General features: G+C 39.0%; 2 protein-coding genes across 2 annotated transcripts; both read right to left on the bottom strand.

Moving 5' to 3' along the window:
• Positions 1 to 734: 734 nt before the first annotated feature.
• On the bottom strand, positions 735 to 3,038 carry Act87E (Actin 87E). The gene is made up of 2 exons (XM_020953807.2): positions 2,983 to 3,038; positions 735 to 2,261 (listed from the first exon to the last, which is right to left on the bottom strand). The coding sequence occupies exon 2, from the start codon at positions 2,237 to 2,239 to the stop codon at positions 1,109 to 1,111; it is 1,131 nt and encodes a 376-aa protein (XP_020809466.1). The 5' UTR covers positions 2,240 to 2,261; positions 2,983 to 3,038; the 3' UTR covers positions 735 to 1,108.
• Positions 3,039 to 6,146: 3,108 nt separating this feature from the next.
• Ir87a (Ionotropic receptor 87a) lies at positions 6,147 to 9,536 on the bottom strand. Its single transcript, XM_086840872.1, has 4 exons — positions 8,509 to 9,536; positions 7,731 to 8,169; positions 7,148 to 7,670; positions 6,147 to 7,094 (listed from the first exon to the last, which is right to left on the bottom strand). The coding sequence occupies exons 1-4, from the start codon at positions 9,464 to 9,466 to the stop codon at positions 6,555 to 6,557; spliced, it is 2,460 nt and encodes an 819-aa protein (XP_086696998.1). The 5' UTR covers positions 9,467 to 9,536; the 3' UTR covers positions 6,147 to 6,554.
• Between the last annotated feature and the right edge of the window lie 2,376 nt (positions 9,537 to 11,912).

The raw sequence follows: 11,912 nt of genomic DNA, 5'->3' as shown, positions 1-11,912 counted from the left end.
TTCATATATAAGATGGCCCAACCACACACATGTACTTGAAATTCCAAGATATTTTTGCAGCCCCCGAGGTCGTGGCACTGCAATTAAAAAAGACAGCCGGCGGTCGACTCTCCCAGCATCGATGTTGATTCCAAAAAAGACGCGATCTTGCTGTGAGCATGTGTACAGTGGAATTTGTATATAGTAAACCAAACAATTAATAAATAGGTCAATAAGAACCATAGAATTCCAAACAAAAATTACTGCTACCTTAGTCTATGGATAGTCTATTTTTGATAAATGAAAATAAAAAGGGATACCCTAGGGTCTTAGAAAACTCAATTGCTGATCTGCAAATCCCAATAAACTGTCAAATACTCAACCATTTTGAGGTTTTACTGTAATTTTTAGAAAAACATTTGTTGATATTCTCTCTCTCTGGCATGTTGTGTTTCGCTTTGCCTTTTATTTTTAGATCCTCGATGAGGGGGCAGCTCCTGCTGTGGCATCGCTGGCTATGAGCAAAAATGGTCTGTCTTGGAGGCGTCGTGTACACCTATACAAGGCAGGCGCCTATGTGGATGCCATGCACCTCTGATGCTCACCACCGGAGAGGGCTTGCTCCTCCGGACTTCCCCTTTTTCCCCTTTTTGCAGTGGGCGTGCAAAATTTCGTAATTTCCTGTGCGAGGCCAAAAATAGGGGGCACTTGCTTGCAGCAATGAAAGATACGAATCGTTTAAAATTTAGATTTAATTTTAAGAGGATGCTAAACGTATAATTTATTTGTAAAACTGTAAAATTTTGCATTCTTGTGTCTCCTCAACTCTCCTACTCTCGCCAGCTTGCGGCTCGGCTCTTCCAATAAATATTAATATAAGTATAATACATGCTGTGACATCGTTATGCGGATCCTTCTAATTTTGTTCATTTTATCGGTTGGCAGGGCAGCAAGAGGCTTTAACTTAAGATTAATCATCATTGGCACTAGGCTCTAGATCTTGTTTGGTTTTGCTTGTTGCTGTAGCTGTGTGGTGTGGTGTTCTGTGGTGTTTTTGGTGTGTGGTGTACATGGTGTGGGTGGGTCTCATTGCCCGTGTGGCTTGCAGTGTCTGTGTCGCGCGCGTCGCTTAGAAGCACTTGCGGTGGACGATGCCGGGGCCGGACTCGTCGTACTCCTGCTTGGAGATCCACATCTGCTGGAAGGTGGACAGGGAAGCCAGGATGGAGCCACCGATCCAGACGGAGTATTTGCGCTCTGGTGGGGCAATGATCTTGATCTTGATGGTCGATGGCGCCAGGGCGGTGATCTCCTTCTGCATGCGATCGGCAATACCGGGATACATGGTGGTGCCACCCGACATCACGATGTTAGCGTACAGATCCTTACGGATATCCACATCGCACTTCATGATCGAGTTGTACACGGTCTCATGGATACCGCACGATTCCATGCCCAGGAAGGAAGGCTGGAACAGCGACTCTGGGCAGCGGAAACGTTCGTTGCCAATGGTGATAACCTGTCCGTCGGGAAGCTCATACGACTTCTCCAGGGAGGTGGAGGCGGCAGCGGTGGCCATCTCCTGCTCGAAGTCCAGGGCAACGTAGCACAGTTTCTCCTTGATGTCACGCACGATTTCACGCTCAGCGGTGGTGGTGAAAGAGTAGCCGCGCTCGGTCAGGATCTTCATCAGGTAGTCGGTCAGATCGCGACCAGCCAGATCCAGACGGAGGATGGCGTGGGGCAGGGCATAACCTTCATAGATGGGCACGGTGTGGGAGACACCATCACCGGAGTCCAGGACAATACCGGTGGTACGACCGGAGGCGTACAGCGAGAGCACGGCCTGGATGGCCACATACATGGCTGGGCAGTTGAAGGTCTCAAACATGATCTGGGTCATCTTCTCGCGATTGGCCTTGGGGTTCAGAGGGGCCTCGGTCAGCAGGACGGGGTGCTCCTCGGGGGCGACGCGCAGCTCATTGTAGAAAGTGTGATGCCAGATCTTCTCCATATCATCCCAGTTGGTGATGATGCCGTGCTCGATGGGGTACTTCAGGGTGAGGATACCACGCTTGCTCTGGGCCTCATCGCCGACATACGAGTCCTTCTGGCCCATGCCCACCATTACGCCCTGATGGCGAGGACGACCCACAATTGAGGGGAAGACGGCGCGGGGCGCATCGTCACCGGCGAAACCGGCCTTGCACATTCCGGATCCATTGTCCACGACCAATGCGGCAACCTCATCGTCACACATTTTGGCTTTTGGCTGTTTTCAACTGCAAATACCGCAAGGGAAAGGGTAATTTAGAATGTGAAGTATAAAATGTTCTATGAAATTAAATGTGCAATTTGTGTACGAGTTGAGGGATCACTAAAAATCTTTTCTAGGTGACTTTATTCAAAAAGGTGGCTCTTTTAAAATTGTTTGAAGAATAAAGATTAAATCTATAGACTCAAAAAATTAAGATTTATAAAAAATTATCTTTAAATATAATCGAAAATGAATTTGTATCCATTTAACGAATTAATCAAATATCGTACTTTAAAAGTATGATTTAATTATTTAATATACATAATTAGGTACTTTTTAGATAGTAATAATACTTTGTTCCACAAAATTTGAAACCCAGTCGAAACTATGTATATTTTAAAGTCACGATCTTAGAAGGATTGGATATTCATTTTTCTCATTTCCTTCCTTATTTTCCTTGATTTTTCATACAATTTCCTATCGTAAACTTTTAATATCTTAATATCCTTTAAAAATATCAGTCACTGGACACTTGGAAAATTTCTGAAGAATTGTACATTCAAGGAGCAGATATTTTCCTTTAACAAGAAATTTTTTTAAAGGATTTGAGGTTCGTAGGTTTAATTTTATTTTTAATATCTTTATATACACTTTAGCAATCCTTTTTAATTGCATCTTTTTAGCAACTCAGACACTTTACACTCAATCAAGTTTCTTTTGGGGGAAAACTCTTGTAAAATACTAACCGTTAAGAGGAAAAACTATAAATCCAAATCAACACTTTCGCTGTAGAACTGCGAGTGCTCGCTGGACCGAGATGCGCTAATATTTATACCATTCAGGCGACCCTCAGTCGGTTTAGATATTTTCCAACACACACGCGAGGAGATCTCTCGAGCACACACACTTGGCAGACGAATGTGCACATGGATGCACATTGCGCCGTTTGGGGGGGAAAATTCGGAATTTCTTTTAAAAATAATTTGTTTGCTTTGGATTTTTGTTTTTGGACTTTTGCTTGGCTTGTTCATAATTTCCGAGATGGTCCACAGAAAGAAAGTCCATGGAGAAAATGAAGAATAAATATTTGCTAAGTCGTAAGTTCTATTCAAATCTAGATTCGTATTATACTTTTCAGATGAGCTAATTTTTCAATAATATATTATAATTACAGTAAGTAAATTAGAATTTATTAATATTAAATATAAAACAAACAAAAAATAAATAGATAGATAGATAGATAGATAGATAGATAGATAGATAGATAGATAGATAGATAGATAGATAGATAGATAGATAGATAGATAGATAGATAGATAGATTAGGTATATAGATAGATATATAGATAGATGATAGATAGAGATAGATAGAAAGATAGATAGAAAGATTGATAGACAGATAGATAGATAGATAGATAGATAGATAGATAGATAGATAGATAGATAGATAGATAGATAGATAGACAGATAGAAAGATAGATCGATAGACAGATAGATAGATAGATTAATAGATAGATAGCTAGAAATCCTTAATAATAAATTAATTATAATCAGAATATAAATGTGCTTTATAGATGGCGCTACTATTAATTACTGCTATTATATTCTTATACAAATACTTTATTATATTAAAATTAGCTTGTAGATATGGGTTTTAAATATTTTCACAGTGCATTCGCTGAGAAGCAGACGATGCTGAGCGCCAGGGTAAACATCAGCGAGATTGCTCACCCACAGATACAGCGACATGTGGATATATCCTCCGGATCGGAGCATCCCCCATCGTAGGCGTAGCATTCGCTCTCCATATGCTTTTGTATCTGTATCTCTATCTGCAACTGTGTCTGTATCCGTATCTGTTGCTGTAGCTGTATCGGTGCCATGTTGGCTTTTTTGTTTTGTCTAATTTTTAATCAACATTTGCACGTTGGTCCAATCCATACATGGTTGGGATGGAAATCTCTCGCCGCTGATGAGAACGCACTCGCAATTAGAAATAAGAATTTCAAAACAAAACCAAAACTAAATACTCTCGCTCATAATTTGCTGGGTGTGGGCCGCTTTCCTGGGTGGGTGTGTGCTCTGGTTAGGGATCCAAAAGCCATAAACGCAAACCGAAAATTGTTAATAGAGCGCGCGGTGCATTTATAGATTTGCCAGATTGTCGGTTTTGGCCGAAAAACTAAAATCAATTAAATATGCCACAAACTATTGCTTTTCGTTTTTCTTTTTGGCACACTCCCATTAATCACGAACGAGATCATTAAAAGCCATTCGGTTAATGATCAAAACTCTTAATTGACTTATATGGTGCTATGGGAATTTTTAAAAATAATAACAAAAATGAAAACATTCGCTGTTGTTTACACAATACTCACAAAAGATATTTCCAAGAGAGTGCGTGAGTGGGTGGGCGGGAAAAGTCGAAGGGAAAAGCGGAAAATAAATATAATGAAAACCGTGCGCTCTCACGTTTTTGCAAGAGATTCTTTGACGCTTACGCGCAGAAACGTATCTAGAGTATGGAATTCTATTTTTAATACAAAACTCACGAAATGCGTATATATTTTTTTTAAATTTAAATAAGAATGCGATTGGCCAGTTATCGCAGGTGAGGAAATGTAGATTTCTAAATAGGGCTAATTTGGAAACCTTGCTAAGAAAATTATATCAAGAATTTAAGATAATATTTAAAGAACTCTTTGTATGTTTATAGTTTTTAATCTAACCAATATTTGTTTACTTAAAATAAATATTTTTGAAACCCTTCTGTAACAAGTTTAAATCTAGTGACAAGATTTTCTTTTGCAGAGTATTTTTCAAGGACCATCGTTCTTCTTCAATTTAGAATCCATTCGACATTTCTTGATATATCTGAAAGATGACGCTTTCTTAGACCTAGTATCCAATAAATTATTTATAATGTCCCATAGATATATACATATATGCGATCGTTCATTCACTCTATTTTTCCCCACTATCAGCTGAGTAATCGGCAAACATTTTCACAACGCCTTGTTGGGTGCCATTCATTCAGCAGTCAGTCTACCACAACGCTTCTGCTGGTCGGCAACAATATAGAAGTACAACTGATGCTTATATATGTATATATATTATGTTATCGCTTGTGTATTTCGGACATTTCGTTTCGGCCCACATTAGCTGGCCAGCAGCTGATTGAATTGTGTTGGCCGGCAGCAGCAGAAATCTGCCAATTTGATGATACTGCAACAAATGTGCTGCCCGAAAATATTATTTATAAAAATATTTTACATATAAACCAGCCACTAGATTCTGTTTTTTGGGGGGGCAGAAGGGGAGGCACCACTTCAGGCCGGACCAGAGTGGAGGAGCAGCCGCCGCCGGGTGCAGGCCACATCGGAGCATTGGGCCGAGCCACCGCCACCACCTTTTAAGGATGCGCCAAGCGACGGAGCCGAATGCCGACGACAGCTTGACGTTGGCGGCGTGCGCGCCTGTTTGCTTCCCTGACAAGCAGCCAGCAGTCGCAGTCGCCATAATGAGTTCGGATTCGGATTTTGAGCACTATACACTGAGAACATAGTTTTTGGGGAATTTTTCCCTAATTTTTACATATATTTAATCCTTAAATCCGAATAAGAGTAAAAAATATCCACGATTAAGGATTAAATATACCTTTTTCAAGACATTATAAAATATGTACTTTAACTTTGCATATATTTTATATAATTTATCAAAGGTTTAACATATAGATCCAATTTTTGTATATATATAAATTCATTTTTGTTTTCTGTGCAGCAGCAGGAACGTAGACTGCATTCCACAGTGTACCTCGTATTTTTAAATCAAATATTGTGCCAAGAAATATTAATATATATATAAAGCATATATTTATGAATATGCTGAAGCTAAATTTCGACATATTTAGTATTTAATTTGTATTTAATGAATATTATTCAATGTGTGTGTTACAACACACAGCCGAACCTATACTTATATGTGGCAAAATAAATAATTGAAAAACAATTATACACAAAAAACAGAACAAAACCAAGTTGACTTTAATAAAAGCTTTAAAAATTGAATAACATTAACATTAACATTGATATATTTGATTTAAATGCGTTTAAAGCCCCTTCATATTAGAATTCTAAATTTAAAACACTTGATTAAGACTCGCTGGATTTGTCTAAATTTTGAGTGTAATATATGTACGTATATATATATATATATTTTTTTTTTTATTTGTGAAGCATAACGATTAAGCAAGATAGTATTCATGAAGAGGCTTTAGTTAAATTTAAAAGTCTAAAATTTTGAATGTAATATTTATTTAATTAACCTGCACGCTTGTGTTGTGGTCTTAACTTGATGTTCTCTTTTTTAGATATTTTTTTCTTGGCCATTCTTTTCATTCTGTTGCGATGGACATAAAGGAGATACAACCATTCTAGACCAAAGACACAGCTGGCCACTAGAAGAAGTCCGGAAGAGAAGGCCATGGCGCCACGAAACTGATCAAAGGTTAAAGCCTTGAAGGGATCCTCCCGCACCCGATTGATCTCCTCGTGGATCATGCGGCGCATGTCCAGATCTCTGGCCCACTTTTGCATGTGTCCCGACTCGATAATGTGTTGGATTACCGGGTTGATCTGGTGCAGAAGATGATACTTCTTGGGCAGCAGCATTGTCACAAGATACACATACAGGGATTCCCGTCGGTCGAAGCAATAGAGACGGTCACGTTGAATGCGTGGATTATAAAAGGAATGCTGCCGGGATACGGCTACGGCAATGTGTTCATTATGGGCGGCATTATTGAGGCACTCCACCAGGTTATAACACATTTGGAACTTTTCGCGAATGTACTTGAAGATCTAAAACCAAATGATTAAATATCATAAAGCTAGGAATACTACTAGTTACTCACCTCCCCATCTTTGTTAAGGTGGCGAACATTCTCGGAGGTTCCCATTACGATCATTCGATTGCTGTAGATCTCCTCCAGCGTCTTAATCTGATGGGAACTACGTGGAGTGGTCAGTGTGCTGATCAGGAAACTCTGATACGTATTGCTAAAGAAGAAGCCCATCAGAAAGGACAGAGCAAATAGTTGCCTCAATGCCAGAGGGAAATCCTGAAGGGGAATGGCCTGATTGAGCAGAATGCCCAAAACTCTAAGACAAATTGGAAAATATCCACTGAGATTACGCAGCCGGAAACCGGAAACGCGTTGGGCCACCAGCACTACCAGCGAGCATGTGATTACAAATAGTCCGATCAGGAAACCTGCATCCGCATTAAATGTGGCCACAAAATTAAAGAATCCATGCCTGCGTTTTGCCTTGGCCACACACCAAGTGAGTTCGTCCTGGTGATAGGGTATGGAGCTGGATACAAACTGGCTGATGCTCGGATCCTCATCTATGCCACCCACAATCATCTCAATTTCCCTAAGGAAATATAATTTAGCATTACAATTAAGTAATATATAAATGTTCTATAATATTCACCCATCGATTAACTGCTGAAAAAGATGATACAAGTTGCCGTTTTCTCCCTGCATTTCGATATTTACATGCAGCCTCTCGGCAATGGTCTGTACCATTTGGAACTCGATGCCACTCAGCTTAATGTTTGCACTCGACTCAGTCTCGGTATCCTCGACTTCGTCTTCTGCTTCAGGATCCGCATAACTTTCGTCCTCTGACTCGCCATAGCTAGATGTCTCATTGTAATCATCTCCATCTCCTCGCAGGCCATAATAGTAATCTTCCGGAGGCTCATCTTCACTGTTGCGAAAAATATACGGCTCCCAAGGACGAAAGGCGGCTGTTAAAGGACATCCACTGAGATCTTTGGGGAATTTGTCTTCGAACTTGGCGCGATAAAACTCCTCTATGATGGCCTCTGGCTCTGACAAGTTGGTTTTCATAATCTTCTCAAGGCTGTCTTCATTTGTATGCTCCTGAGAAGATTGATCAGTGTCCTGATCCTGAGAGGATTTGTCAGTTGTATTCTCATTATTGGTCTCTGTGGAACTAAATACTTCAGGGTCAGCCTCAGTTGCAGTCTCACTTTGATCAACGTTGGTTATTTCAGTTGTGGTTTCAGTTACATTTTCACTGCTTTCAGCAAAAGATTTAATGGAATATTTATGAGATCGTTGATATATATCTGTTTCTTCATAATTATCTTGGTTTTGGGAATCTGTATCTTCAACTTCTTCACTTGGAGATGGATCACTTTCATGTCCTTCATAATCGTTAGCATCTTCCTTGGTAACATCACCTTTCCCGTTATCATGTTCAAAAATATTTTCCTCACTTTCAATTTTATTTTGAGTATAATCATCGTTCCCACCTGGACTTTCATAATCCCTAGATGACTCCTCCTTACTCTGTTCAGTACTTTCCATGGTATTTGTATTTCCCTCATCTTCAGTGACTTCCTGGTCTCCACCTTCATCCTCTTCAGCTGCGTCGTAGTCATCATCCTCTTGCTCTTCTTCCCCTTTGTCGTCACCTGCATAATCACAGGCATCCAGTAGTTCCACAGATATCACTCGATTTCCACAATTATTATCCGGATGATAGGGAAACACAGTTTTCCCATAGAAGAACTCATTCTCCTCGCTCTGCCCGATCACATTCACATTGAAAATCTTTTTGTTCATAAAGGTAAGAAGCAATTCCACCATCAGATCCGTCATCTCCTCATCCGTTTCCTCAATGGCAGCCAGGTAGACCACAAACTGAGCCAGGGGATTCCAATTGACCATGCTCTTCCAGTGCTCAAAGAGTTCGTCTAGGTCTTCATCGTCTAGATTCTCCACTATGAGAAAATAGCACTGCGGCTTCTCGTGCATTAGAAACTCCGCTGCATTAGCGCTATCCCGTGAATTAGTGACCAGAATAGTCCAAGGATAATCTGCATATGAGTTAATGTCCCTCAGCAGCTGATCCTGGATGTTGTGCAGCTGATAATTCCTTGTGAAGCAAAGCACTGATCCCGAAAGTCCATCCCCGGAGTCAAAGTACTTGCGTAGCAGGGCCAGGATACAGGCTCCTTGGCCACGATCCTCGCCTTGTACCTTCATCAGATTCAGCCCAAAGCCATGGACCTTGAGGGCCAGCTGCAGTCCATGGAGCAGCAGCAAGGTTGCCGCAAAACGATACGCAGGTGTGGACATGCCGCAAGCGATTGAAGTAAACGTGGACCACGCCCAGCGGACACGCCCCAGACCCATTGGGGCGGGAAACGCACTCGCCGCCCCTAGGGACAAGCCCCATTATTATTACAGCAATTATGTTAATTTTTCAATCTTTGGCTCGATATGGCCCCTCGTCTCGGGATATTTTCCCGCCCCATCAGTGTCGTGTTTTTTTGTTTGTTTAGGCCAGGTCTTTTTTTTATGGTCACGTCATGAGCGTTGACGCTCCAATTGAATTGCGACAAGTCTTATCGGCAATCTCCCCAATCTGCCTCTTCCACGGCCTCATAACTCCAGTTGCTCCAGTTCAGTGTTAACACTTTGACTATTTTTATGCTAAATATGGGATATATTATAGCGTATTTTCTTATGAGAGTTTTAGTTGTAAGCACTTATTGTTTGCAAACTTCATAAACTCTTCAATAGCTTCGATCTTTATTGTATTTAGTATCTGTTTGATATTTAATTTAATGATTTGATTTCGATTCATCTTTTATTAACTTTTATTTTCAAGAGTAAAGCGAAGCGAGACCATTTATTCCCATGGTTTGCTGGAGTTTTACCCATTTGACATTAAAACTGAAGCCATGCGACCACGCGGACACAGGCCTGACATTTTCAGCTCATAAATAACACAGCTTTGAATGTGAAAGAGAAGTAAGCAAATTGAATAAAGCGCGTGTGTCCATAAAAAAAAAATACAAGAAAAATAAAGGAAAAATATTACCAAGCTATATGCAATCGAAAAATTTGTTATTGGGCTACTGATTTAGAGTCTAACAAATTGCAAATCGGACACAGATTTCATAAATTCACTCTTTTAACGTTGCTTCATTGCGTAAATGGCACACTTTACATCTAGTATAGAGGTGCTCACAAACTTTTATTAGCTGAGATTAAACTAACCATTAACCACCATTAATACCTTGTAAAAAAACACATAAATTCTTATATTTAAATCGAATTAGTTAATCTGGGATTAATTAAGGTAGGATTGTTGTACAACTAAAGGTATTAATTTAAAATCGATTGATTAATTTTCAAATCAGACAATTATTCAAGTTTGATTTTGTTATTTTTATTCATTTGGGCGCTAAAAAATAAAGCCAGTTTTGGGTTCTTTGGTCATGAGCTACAAAATATGTTAAGTATGTTAGATATTCGAAATACATTTACCCGGCGAGTCATACCAAAAGCTGATTGTTTTTGTTATGTCTGGGTTCTTGCTCTCTCTTTTATGTTCTTAAATATTTGAAATTGAATTATTGAATCGCAAAAAAAAGAAACGAAAAATCACTTGATCAGTCGGTATGGTAATTTGTTAAAATATGTTTTTGCCGAAGCTCACAAGAATTTACTCGCGTTTTGTATATAGATTATTGATTAATACAAATGGACAAATGTATTATTATTTTTATACACTACAGAGATTGAAAACTATGATTATTTTATTGAATTTGCTTTGGGAATTGAGCTTAGGTAAAGAATAAATCACTAACTGGTTTAGTGACCTATTTAAAAATGATTCTTTCAACTTACTTACCCCAACATTAAGCCATTATTAATGTTTATGCCCACAGCTAAGAAACATATATTCAATGACTCACTTGAAAAAAGGTATTCGGATTTCGTTATGCCACAAGCCTGCATTTCTGGCAATTTATTAGCTTGACGTTTGAAAACAAAGCCAGCATGCAGTGTCCAATGTACTCGGCTTTTGCCCCTCTGTCTACACAGAGACTAATAAACTATATAATAAAATAAAAATAATATGGAAATTATATAACAAAAAATACCTAAAAATAATATAAATAGATATTACAACTCATTAAAAAAAATAATTGTATATTTTCAATCTGTAAAACAGATAGATAAAACTGCTTCTTTCAAATATATATAATAATAATTAAAAAATCCATATAAAATAAATCAATATTAATTAATGAAAAGTGTGTTTTTAATTAATTTAATGATGAATAAATTACATAAATATCGATTTAACTAACATTACTTTTTATATCGAATCGAATCTTTTTTTACCCTATATGCTCAATCTCAGTTTAACCTATTGCCAAAGTGGTTCGCTCCTTTTGTGAGCAAAAAACAATAAGAACTATATTCTTTTTTAATATATATATATACTATATACTTTTTTGTGTGCACTATATCGGTCCAGTTAAGTCTGAATTACCTCGCATTGGCCACAGGCGTCAAAGTCAGAGTCAGTTGCAGCAGCCGCACTTTTGGCATGATGCTGACCTTCGTCAAGAGAATAGAAATACTCATATCTGAATATTTATTCGTGGGGTAACTAGTGGCCGTATAGACTCCCAACTCTAAGATTGATTTATTGAGCAAACCGTCGAATAATAATAAATCTCCGACCGCAAACAGGGCAGACCGGTGAGTACTGGTACTCGACTATCATTGGAGGATATTGATAATCCGGTGGTGGTATCCACAAATCGACGGAAAACGAAAG

Source organism: Drosophila serrata, unplaced genomic scaffold (assembly GCF_035046125.1).
Source record: "Drosophila serrata isolate PLE 108 unplaced genomic scaffold, ASM3504612v1 contig_382, whole genome shotgun sequence".
Lineage (NCBI taxonomy): Eukaryota > Metazoa > Arthropoda > Insecta > Diptera > Drosophilidae > Drosophila > Drosophila serrata.
The sequence above is the reverse complement of the archived record's forward strand: the minus strand, read 5'-3'. Positions and strand labels throughout refer to the sequence as shown.